Raw genomic sequence first — 12,155 nt, forward strand, 5'->3', positions numbered from 1 at the left:
TGAGGATGCTAGGGCATGGGGCGTGGAGATGCAAAGGCATATGGCACGGGCACAGGACACGGTGATGCAAGGGCACGGTGCCGCCATGCGGGCAGGTTTTACCACTGCCCACACTACGTGATTTGCTGACCACAGGCACCTGCCAAAAAATGAGGTTCTGGCCCTTAAATGAAGTGCCCCGAGAGAGTTGAGCTGGTGGAGACTCTTATTCTGACACTGGTGTAGCAGGAGGACAGGCAGGTCCAGCAGTGTCATTTGTTGGCAGCACATTAAAGTCTCTGGTCTTATAATGCTACGCAGAGGGCTACTATGACAGTCTGTGTCAGTGAATGACGGCCCCTTCCCAAAATACTGGTTAAAGCCCAGGTGACAACTTCTAGGCTGTAGGTAAGGTCCTTTTTTTTTCCCATCATTTTTTATTTCAAATCTGCTACTGAGCTGGCATGAGAAATTGCAATGCGATGTGTAATACTAAAATAAAAAGGTACTGTGGGTGCAAAGAAGGGAAAAATGTTTGTTGTTCCTTAAAGAAAGAAAGCGTTTCTTACTGCTCTTTGTTTTCATCTGGTAAAGTCAAAAGTCTACTGTTTGTTTTCCAATCAAGGTGGAATGATTTGAGGGAAATACAACTTATCCCTTGCTGCAACGGGTGGATCTGTGCATCATGGGGCAGTGTTCGTTTAGTATCTTATTTTACTGCGGTATTCTAGAAAAGAAAGTAAAGGTGACTTGCTGTACAGAGCCTGTAGATGAAATGAATGAACCTGTACACAGGCAGTGATATCGAAGTGGTACAAAAACAAGATTCTACCTTTTTTTTTTGCACTAGTGAATGAGAACGTAGTTTGGATATGCTCCAAAAATTTGAGCTGGCTTCAAATTCCAAGAACACGACAAGGGGAAAACTAGGGAATTTTTACTACAAAACCTGTTTAGTTGCTGTTAATTTACAACTAATATTGGCAACTACTTTTAGGAAATGAAAGCTTTAAATCCTCATAAAACAAGAGCAATGTCTCCAGCTGATCTCCCCCCAAGGAATTTCTGACCCCGTGGATCCCTTCTTTGGGCTCTCCAATGAGAGGAATACAATATACTGTGTATATATAGCAGCAAAACAGCTGATCTCAGTGGGGCAAGATTACAATTTTTTCCAGCACATGTAACTGTGTGGATTTACATTCTCATTTTTTTATTAGTAGCTTTTAATTTATTTGAGGAGGAGTGGGGGCTGGTGTTTATTTATCCTAGAGCTGAAGTTAGTTGTCAGTCTCAACAAATTTAGTAAGTTTGCTTAAATGAAACATTCCCCTTCTGTAAATTGATGGGATACCAGGTTTAGATATCAATGACTTCCAAAATAAATAGAGGACCTCTAAGCTGCTTGGCCCTACTTTATTCTGTGGCTATGTCATTCTGGCAATTATTAGCCACAACAGCAAACCTCAGGAAATCTCTGAACAGAAAAACACTGTCCTGACATTCCAATCCCAAATCTCAATTCGATATAAGAAGTTCTGAATTCAAAAATCTGGTGATGGGTTGTTGCAATAAGCCAATTGCTATTTCTTTCAGAAATTACTGGGCTCTTGCAGATAAGATAGCTATGGTGAGCACTGCAGCTGGGTCTGATGGAGTGCATGACTTGTTCTTTTAACCTGAAACGTTTGCATAGTTTTTGAAATAGCTCTAATCAATCCTAAATTGTCTTATTTTAAGCTTAAGCTTTAATTGTCAACTGCCTGAACATAGAATTCTTTAGACTGCTAATGACTGCTCACAACAAGATATTTTTGCAAGTTAAATTGTGATGTACAATTTACTTTATCTGTATTGTCTTCCTTAAGGGAAAATCCACACCAAGACAGCCTCTATTCTGCAAGGCCAGGGTTCCATTCTATCCAGGAGCCCAGCCAAGAAAGCTTTCGTGGCCTACCAGCTAGTTTTTACCCGCCACCTATCCAAAGCCAGTTATCACCAACAAAAACCCAGGACAGTCGTGAAACTTCTCCTATGAGTGCCCATAATTTCCCATCCGTTTCCTCTATGTGCCAACCAACCATGTTTAACTACGAACGTCCAAAACACTTTATCCAGTCTAAGAATGTGTGTCAAGGGCAACAGCAGCCTCCGGGACCTGCAACCTCTACAGAGCCGAGCAGACAAATCAAACAGTCCTCCATTCTAATACAGCCTCGTAACCCTAGCGGGCAGAAATTCTCCTCCTCGTCATCGCTGAGCTCTTCAATCACGCTCTCCTCGCCTTCCTGTAGTGCCCCTAAGGAATCCACATATCCCGTCACGCCTGCGTCTGCGCAGTCTCCTGCTAGCTCATCATCCGGGCAACGGCTTATATCCATGCCTAACCAACCCCCCGCAGCATTCCTGTGCTCAGTGCTACCCTCGCAGCCTGATTATAACAGCCAAACTCCTCCCGGGGAACCTCAGTAAGTATACACAGGCTGCTAACTTCCCCTCGCTTTCACCTGGCCTGGCCTGGCCTCTCCTGTGCACTGACCAACCCAACCCCAACCCGGCCAGCTTGGCCGAAGCCAATGGTCCAGCTCCCATTGACTTCTGATGCGCGAGGCAGGGCTTTGCATGCGTGAAGTGAGGCAGGTTAGGAGGCTGAGTGCTTGCCCTTGGTGTCTCTGTGGGATAGATGGGTGTAAATGAGGAATTGAACTGCCCAGCAGCCACGCCACTGGCTGTTGCATATGTTCGTTGGGCTCGGTTTGAATGGTTTAGTGTGATTTGATGGGAATCACTTGTTCAACGCTATCCAGAACAGAAGATAGGCGGTCATCTCAAATGGACTACTCTCAACAAAAATGCCTTGTGAACAGCAAAGAAGGCAGCAGCATGTTTCACATACAAACAGCATTAAAATTCCTAGTAAGTCTCAGCAGAATTTTCAGGCTCTACATTATGATCATGACTTCCCTACAATACAGTTTTCATTAATCATACGTAATGGCAGAAAGGCAGCCACTTCAAAATTTTACCCCTTAAGACCAAAGACCAAATTCTTTCCTGAATAAGTATTATATCATTTTGCCTTTGGGCTGCAATCCAAATACCTCCCAAGGTCAGTGAGATCTCAAAGGGAGCTGGGTCTTGCCTTCTCACCAACTTGTACTCCTGCCAACATTAGCTGGAGGTCCCAGGGAAAGTCAGTGCAGAAAATCCAGCAGAGGGTATTAGGAAGGTGATAGGGGCAGGGGGCTCATGCTGACCTGGGTATAAATACAGGTTTAAGTGCCAGTTTGTATTCAGGAAACCTGAATGTTTCTGGACTGGTCTCTTTCTGTATTTTGGGTGTTTTCTCAGAGCACTGTGGGAAGGTAAGACCAAGTGGGCTAGCTGAGACACTGAGAAGTGCTTTTTAGAAGTCCTGCAGGAGTCCTTGTGGGTTAGGTATGCATCTGGAGTAACTGCTGGGATTTGTGTATGTGGGGGGAGGTTGTTTTCATAGCAAAGGTTGTTTTCATAGCAAGACTTGATCATCTCTTGACTACGGATTACAGGAGCAGGTTATGTGGGGATTGTAGCACGGGCACCTAAAGACCCCAGTGGGATAAGCTTAGTTATTGAACATCTGAACAGAAATGCCTTCTGGGGCCCTGAAGAAGAAGATAGTAAATCATTTGTTCACACATAATGAACTTGTTTGTGACCCTACTGTGGATTTGCAGCACCAAGAGCTTTTTTAGCAATTGAAATTACACAGGAGTACAGTTCTCGAGGGAGAACTCTCTCCTGGAGAGACTCTCCAAGCTCAATGGAGCTCTCAAAACACTGCTAGCCCAGCTGCATGCATTCAAACCAGGACAGAGGCCACTGCAAGATTTAGGAATGCTGAATGGTGACCCACAGCAAGCTACTGTGACAGTGCACAGTGCTATGGGATGACACTGAATGACTTGATTTGATAATGATGCTTCCCCTTAAGTTTTTCATCTTCAGTCGTGCCGCCTAGCCTATCTCCCAAATTCTTTACAAGTTCCTTTGAACCACAGTTTCTAGGTAGCAGTTTCACGTTTTTGTGTCTATAGTGAACAGCCAAGTGAGCCTACAGGAATAACTTTGTTTTCTCTCCCTGCACGAGTAGTTACTCAAAGCCAATGTATAACAAACAAGCTAGCATCAACTCTATGCAGAAGACATCTGACCAAGAAATTCGAGGAACAAAAGAGGCCCTCATCCAGGACTTGGAAAAGAAACTCCGATGCAAAGACAACCTCCTCCAGAATGGCAACCAGGTAAGGGAAAGCTGCTGATCACGGAACCAGTTTGCTCTGCCCAGGTTTCACCCTGCATTCTAATCCTGGGGTTGATAAGCCACTGAAATCATTAGAAACTTGGAGAAATACCGATACTTAAAAGCTTATTCTACAGAGTACCACCACATGTGGTACACCTCTTTGATTTCTTTTTATATGAACAATAACCAATCAAAGAAAACACGTGACCTTTTATGATAAAGTCTGTGAGATATAAGAGGGTTTTATACTCAGTGCCTATCTATTCATTCTGTGAAGGGACAAAATACAATCCTCATGATCAAGAAATCCGAACCTTGGAGACAAATATTGCTTACCAGTTGGGAAGCACATTACAACAAGCTGGAGTAAGCAGGTCTTTAATGCAAGTTGCAACCTTCCTGTTGGTTGGAGCTAGACTAGTAAAATCCCAGTGTTTATGGTTCCAATCTTATTTTCCCTGAAATAGAAATGAGTTTTGCCATTACTATCAGTGGAAAAAGGCTTGTATCATATACATAGTTGTAAACATTGAAGGAAAAATAATGTCAGGTCAAATATGAGTTAACGTGTCCCTAACAGGAATGTCCTATCTGCTGTAAGAAAGTTTGCCATTGCAAGCCAGCCTTTCTTCCCATAGGAAGCCAGACTAAAAATAAGGCTTATGCAATCACCCCTGTGTGCCCTCCTCCCCTTGTCCTCCAACAACGTCTGAACCAACTGGCCAGTCTTCAGCCACACTTAATCTCAGCAGTAATGATCTCTGGGATATTATGCTCTCGCAGGTTTTGCAAAAGGTCTGTCTTGCTCTCTTCTAAGGAAAAGTCCCCCAAACCTTCTCAAATCCTTATCTACACAGGAGTAATCACATGTATGTCCTGTACATGAGATAAATTTAGTCAGTTTGTCCTCACCTCACAAATCCAACTTAAAACTTGTGGGAAGCCAAGAACTTGATAAACTTGTGGGAGGCCAAGTTTCAGGTGTTTTGGTGCTTGTAGGAATAACACATGGGAGTAGAGGACAGTAGCATCTAGCCTCTAGCTCCTGAAGTAAATCCACAGCTGAATGACTTGGGAAGTTTTCCCAGTGCTAACAGAAAGGTACCCTGGGACTTACTCTGGCTTCCGAGATAATGCCATCAGTTACCCATAAATAATCCCAGCGCGGAAAAAAAAGAGGCGTGGAAGGCCACAGATGGCATTAGAGAGGCTTTGATGAACAGGCAGTTTAATCTTTTATGCATTTCAGTGCTGTATATATTGAGGCTGACTTCAGTAGGCATCACGGACTGCAAACCCACTAGAACAGAAGTAGAGTTTCTGTTCAGCCACTGCTTTCACTGACGACACCCTGACTTTGCGGCATATTAATGCACTTTTACGAGATGAACTGAAATAGTAGATGGACTTACGACAAGAATTCCTCTCTGCTCTGCTTTTAGCGATTAACTTATGAAGAAAGAATGGCTCGCAGGCTGCTAGGACCAGAAAACGCTGCATCTGTGTTTGAAGCACAAAGTGAAGATATGCAGAACACACAGGTAAACGGGGCCTCTCTCTAGAGCAGTAATTCCCTGGTGGTGGTGCTGTGAACTGCTTATACTTAACAAGGATGGATGAGGAGATGGTGTTTTCCTGGTACCAGTGCAGAAGAGGGAAGGGAAGAGCTTTTGCTAGCGAATCTCAGTACAGTTGGGATTTGGGTTTGGGGGAGATGGTGGTGGAGTGGGGGCGGTTTAAGCACCGAATGCTGGCAGTACTTCCCCCATCCCCTTGCTGGGCCTGATCTGTAGGAATGACCTCTATAGGGAGGAATTGCAACAGCTGCTACCCAGCCTCAGCACTCTGCCTGTGACAGGCAGGGAGAAGCACAGCGAGGGATCCAGGTACCCACTCTAATAGCCTGAGTCCTGCCTTGGCCAGGACTGCAAAATTTACACCTGTCACTGTTTGGAGTCAGTGACATTGACTACAGGAGGTCAGGGCTGTGGGGTGGGATTGGTTGGGTTTTATCCCTTCCAGAAGCTTGCAATCGTTAACAGAAGACAAAGCAGTTATTTTAGCAGCCCACATGCTGATAGCCAAGAATCTATTACTACTGGCATGTTCAAAAACATTTTAGTTGGGGACTTGCATCATTCATTGGTTATTCAGAACAGGCCAGTTAAAAGCTCTCTCTGGCACTTCTTTGATCAAAGTTGCTGGAAATATCTGTGATGTGGCACTGGACACCTGTGCTGCCAAAGAAAACATCCCTCCTGCTGCATGCATGCAGAGAGCCAGCAGGCTGGCATTCATCTTTCCAAATGCAGTTAGCAAAACTCTTCAATGCAAGAGACACTTAAGATCACAGCAAGGGTGGAATACACAGTTTGAGCTATTTCTCCCCAGCAATCACCTGACAAAAGCAGACAAGAAAGGAACATGATGGATGTCAGAGAGGAAGAGAGACCTCATTTTATTTTGCATAAAAATGCTCCATATGAAATGGAAGGAGAAATTGGCTTATATTTAGATTTTTTTTTTTTTATTCGTTATTGTATTCACTGATTCATTCAGGGAATGAAGCTGAAACTTTATTTAAAGCTAAATCTTTACTTACGTGATGCTTGCCCTGAACTGAAAGTTGATTCTGTGTTTGAAGTTTAAACCCAGGCTTAAGTGTTCCACAGAAATGGGCTACGGAGTGCAGAACCAAGCACTGTAATGGCAAACACCCCAAAAATGTCCGTGTAGCATTTCCTCTGCCTGATTCCCTTGCTAAAATGAGTCACTAGTGATAAACTCTGCTTGTATTTTTCAAATATCCAAGCTCCTATCAGGAATCAGTCCTGGGTACTTTAGCAGATTTACTCATGTGATTGTGGAGCTGTCAGTAAGCTTACTTGGTGCTGTGATGTAGAAAGAAAAATATTTTCCAGCTCCGCATGTGTTCATTGCTAGTGGTACCATATTTAAGTGGGCACAATACTATGTTCTTGCCAGTGATTCCACTTCTATTCCTGCTATTGGGAAGGACATTCTGTACTTAGCTCTCATTTTAGATACTGCCAGCAGCACTGCTCTCCTCTAACAAAGGTTATTGGCTTGCCAAAGGCCCAGTGTGCCAAATGAAGCTGCTGCACCTATCACCTGTGCAGAGTGACAAGAAGCTGGTCTATTAATAGGACTTGTTGCTAGCACGGCAAGAAGTCTAGGGTGAAAAGAGAGCGTGTTAGCATATGATGCAAGTTTCTTTACATCTTAACCCAGCAACTTCTAAGTATTCAGTGTGCTTTAAGGAGCAGTATATTAACTCAAAATGGCTTCTCATTTGGTTTATAGTTAAACTTCCTCTGTAAATTAACTCACCTTTTGTCTTCCTCTTTCCAAGCACCAGAACGCAGAGAACATCAGGCTGCAGGTTCCTACAACACATGTAAGGTAATGCATAAACCTGTGCTGTGCTACTCGTCGAGACCTTATTTCAAGGATTTCTAGACAACGCTAGCATTCCTTTGCTTTTCATTTTTCCTGAAGCAGTAATTACTAAACTCATTTACTTCCTTTCAACCAAAATGCTACCATTTGTGGATGGCTGCTGAAGCCTGTGGTGTTAATGTAGTCAATTCTAAGCATAACACTAAATTTTGAAAGACTTGTATCTAGGGCAAATATGTGTCATAGTCTAGAAAACATATTTCTAGTCAAAGCAAGGCCCAACAATGTAAATGATAAAACACAGCCCACATTGTTTGGATATTAAGCCAAAGATGAGTTTTTCCTATGTTATGCTTCTGTGTTAAACTGAATAACTTCAGCAAGGTAAGTGGTTCATCAATACTCATGCCTTACAGCTAAAAAACAACCAGAATTGTACCGCTGGGTTCCTAGACATCCTGAGTGATTCAGCACTACAGTGATATCTGTGCTATGGTAACTTTCACACAACTGTTACTGTCCTCGTTTTAGGAGCAGACCATCCTCAAGAGGAGACGAACGTGGACATGACGCAATTCAGGAAAAGTTTTTTCAGCCACGTTTCACACAAGTGCCAGAGGATGTCATTATTGAGGAGGGGCGATTCTGCAGGCTCGACTTCAAAGTAATACCAGCCTTTCACTTTCAGTCCCCGTAGCTGTGTGGTGTGTGTGTGGCATGAATGGATCTGAGCTGCAGTGCCTTTGTGGCTTGATGAGCCAGAGCACTACCAGCAGGTTGCACAGGGTCTCTCCAGGCAGTATAAAGCTGGTAACAAGATGGGTAAATGTGTCAACATTTTCCCTTGGAAAACATAAGTGGAATGAGTTGCATAAGAGTATGGCTAGAGCTAAATGGTGGGTAAATATGGACCACCACAGAAGTGGTCCATAGATCACTAGAGCTCAGTGCAAAGACTGAATATTAAGACCTTGTTTCAAGCAATCTTTTAGAGAAGTGACCTTGTGCTCTCCACTGGGGCACCCACTGGCTTCAGTGGAATGGAAACCCGCCCAGCACAGCCTATGCAGGAGAGGGCTGCCTGCTTTTAATGAGTCTTCTATACAGCTGTAAGTGTGCCCCGACTGGAGCAGGCATCTGGCAAGGAAATGTACTAATTACAAACAAATAGAACAGCAGAGGGGCCTGAGACTGTACAGTAATTGTGCCAGCCCTAGGGTAGGAAAGAACCTGGCACTTGCACATATGCGGCTTTACTGCAAATATTGTTTTCTGATTGTGGCGTGCCTTGTTTTTTTCCCAATTGCATACAAGAAGACTTCCAATCCCTTGTCTTAAATAGTCAGGCAATACCTTAACGTAACCTTTAACCATTTTGCTGCGATGTGACAGATATGAATGTTTCTGACTGTGATGGACAACCTACAGCATGTCTGCAAGACACAGTTTGTTAACATACTTTATCAAAATTGTACAAATTTCGGCACTGCTACAGTGCTAGCTGTGAGATTAGATAGGTGAGTTTCCTCCCTCCATGAATCCACAATGAACATCCTTGATTTAATCAAACCTATTTTATGGGATGGGAACAACAGGGGTTTGCAGGAACAGCATCCACTGTCTTGCAGCTAAAGCTCATCCCTGCACAGCACTTCACAAGCCTTCCTCTCTGCGCAGCACCACATTAATATTCAAAAATTAACTTTTTGTAGTATGACCATGACTCTATCACCTATATACCTCAATCTCTATACAGCATTGAAGAGTTTGTATCATCTTAAAGCTTTTTAACTCTTTGCTGCTTTTCTCCCATTCACAGGTTAGTGGGCTGCCAACCCCAGATGTGATGTGGTATCAGAATGGAAGGATGGTACATCAAGACCAGTTTCATAAAATGATCGTGTCAGAAAAGGGATTCCACTCATTTATTTTTGAAGCGGTCAAATCATCTGATGCAGGGACATATGAATGTGTGGCTGTCAACCGTGCAGGAGAAGCATCTTTTGCAGTAAAAGTGGAAGTAATTGGTAAGACAGAGAGAACTGATGATTATCAGACACGGCAAACCACAGTCATCTAACGCTGCCTTCTGTGTGTTTGGGATATTAAAGCAATTACAAACTAGAGGCAGATCTCCAGATCTTCAGGCTCAAAGTATAACAAACACTTTACCTTTTCCAAGACTTTTTTTAATATATACATTTGGGTGAAATACTTCTTCAAAGCTCTTGTAGTGGGGGATTTAAACATAGTGTGATATCCAGAATTTGGGCGTTGCTCATCTCCTAGAACTGACAGCAACTCTCTTAAAATGGATTGTCTACTACACCCCTATGCACATAGGAATGAATTACCTGTAGGCTAAGAAGTTGCTGTAGGGAATGTGCCCTCCTAAATTTAGCATTTTGAAATCTTAAAAAAAAAATAAATAAATAAATAAATAAAAAAAGCCTGATAATAACATTCAATACTTACAGTAACTCCTCCTCTTTCCTCTTTAATTTAGCAAAAGAACATCACACACCTCCAACTTTCATCTTCAAGCCACAAAGCAAAAAGGTTTTTGAAGGAGATACGGCCAGACTCGAATGCCAGATCTCTGCCATCCCAACACCTCGGATTTACTGGAAAAGAAACAATGAAATGGTACAATATAATACAGACCGAATAAGGTATCCTACTAATGAGTTGGCTATTAGTGTGTTAGGAAAACAATAACCAGTGTTTAAGTCAAATTTGAATTAGCTGCTTAATAAAAACAGCAGCTGGGGAGCTAGATATGCCCCTCGTTTATGAGGCATGATGAACCAGCCCATGTGCTGGACAGGCATGATGCTCAGAGCATTGTTTTGAGGACAGAAAATGCTGTGACCAGATGCCACTGGATTCCAACAGCAGTTACACAGCTCAGTGAGAAGCATGGCTATGGCACCAAGAAATGCAGCGTTCATCACGCTCTGAGGTTATGGGGACTGCAGAAGGGTTGTGGTGCCACCAGAATGCTACCAAGATGTGAATTATTGGTGGGTTGTAATAAAAATGCAGTGTTTACATTTAAATAGTTAGTAGTGCTCCGCAAGAATTGTTGAGGGCTTTCACAGCTCCTCACATGTAACCAGACAATGTTTTCTCACCTTCCCCCTCCAAGCACTTACATGTGAATATCCACATTTTTTTTTCAGCTTGTTACATGACAATACTGGAAGGATTTGCCTCCTGATTCATAACGCAAACAAAAAAGATGCCGGTTGGTACACAGTGTCTGCTGTCAACGGAGCAGGAGTGGCCACATGCCATGCCAGACTGGAGGTTGCAAGTAAGTACCACTTTGCGGTGCTGTAACCACAACTTGGACAGCCACTTGCACCTGTATTCCAAATGGACCCTGATGGTTAACCTACCAAAGCTTGGGCTGTTGGGAGGACTTCTTTCCCAGGATAATGAACTACAGAAAAAGTAACTAGCCCAAGAAAATCACACATCTGTGCAATACTATGTGATGAGTCTCTTACAAATGGTTTGCATCTGCTGCCTGTCCTGCTAAAGTCTACATTTTGACAGATACCAAGGAGGGTGAATGTTGTCCTTCCCATAAATTTCCAGCTTGTCTGTTAAGTTCTTCCTAAGGGTTGGCTGTTCTATGTTGCAGATAAAAACAAACAAACAAAACAACTGGGTTGCTATACCCTGGGTCTTTCCACAGTCTGGGAAGACACTGAAAGAGGCTTTTTTCTCTCTTCCAGCACATGCAAACAAGCCAGTTCCAGCCCCAAAGCAGTTACGGGTTCGACCAACTTTTAGCAAGTATTTGGCACTTAATGGCAGAGGACTGGATGTGAAACAAGCTTTCTCACCAGAAGGAGAGTTTCAGCGTTTGGCTGAGCAATCTGGACTGTATGAAAGTGACGAACTTTAACTGGAAATGAAGAGGAAAACTCACACCTCTAAGAGACAGTTACTACATAGACGTAGTTAACCGATGGTTGCTCTGATTAGCAAAATACCTATCTACGTACTTCTACTTTGACTCTTGCACATTCTGTTGTTCCCCTTTTACCTGTTAGATTTTATTTATATGAGTTGGTGAATATAGCCATTTACTGAGTATTGTATTTTAACTATACAGGCTAAGAAAGCAGGGCAATTAGATTTTACAGGTGTAGGTGGTTTTAGCTCCACCTGTGCTTGGTTACTTGCTAAAGTAGATTGGTTTGTACTGCTTCTCTAATATCACTCTTGATAATAGCAGAACTCTGTAATGTCTGAATACGAAAACCAAATGGCCTAGAGTGTTTTTATGAGGACTGCATAGAGGCAAATAAAACTTTAAATATCCACCACGGGCTATGGCTCTTCCTTGATCTGTTAAAGTGCAGCTACAGCTGCCTGGCACCACATCCAGCCCAGCAAAGCCCAGTTCTTATCCTGCTGGCTCTGTAGGGGTTCCTCCTGTTCCTCTGCTCTCCCTGTT

The 12,155-nt window shown here is 43.1% G+C and overlaps 1 protein-coding gene across 4 annotated transcripts; it reads left to right on the forward strand.

The window, feature by feature from the left end:
- The first annotated feature begins 193 nt into the window (after positions 1–193).
- MYOT (myotilin) lies at positions 194–12,021 on the forward strand. Of its 4 annotated transcripts, XM_084535274.1 has the most exons (10): positions 194–387; positions 1,848–2,447; positions 4,112–4,262; positions 5,707–5,805; positions 7,638–7,687; positions 8,216–8,348; positions 9,504–9,711; positions 10,191–10,356; positions 10,867–11,000; positions 11,428–12,021. In XM_084535274.1, the coding sequence occupies exons 2-10, from the start codon at positions 2,014–2,016 to the stop codon at positions 11,598–11,600; spliced, it is 1,548 nt and encodes a 515-aa protein (XP_084391400.1). In that variant the 5' UTR covers positions 194–387; positions 1,848–2,013; the 3' UTR covers positions 11,601–12,021. The 4 variants fall into 4 exon arrangements, with proteins under 4 accessions (XP_084391400.1, XP_084391401.1, XP_084391402.1 ...); XM_084535275.1 differs by lacking the exon at positions 1,848–2,447 and having other exon boundaries at positions 208–387; XM_084535276.1 differs by lacking the exons at positions 194–387; positions 1,848–2,447 and adding an exon at positions 1,559–1,609.
- The last annotated feature ends 134 nt before the right edge of the window (positions 12,022–12,155 follow it).

The sequence above is a fragment of the Aythya ferina genome (assembly GCF_964211825.1).
Source record: "Aythya ferina genome assembly, chromosome: 14".
Taxonomy (NCBI): Eukaryota; Metazoa; Chordata; class Aves; order Anseriformes; family Anatidae; genus Aythya; species Aythya ferina.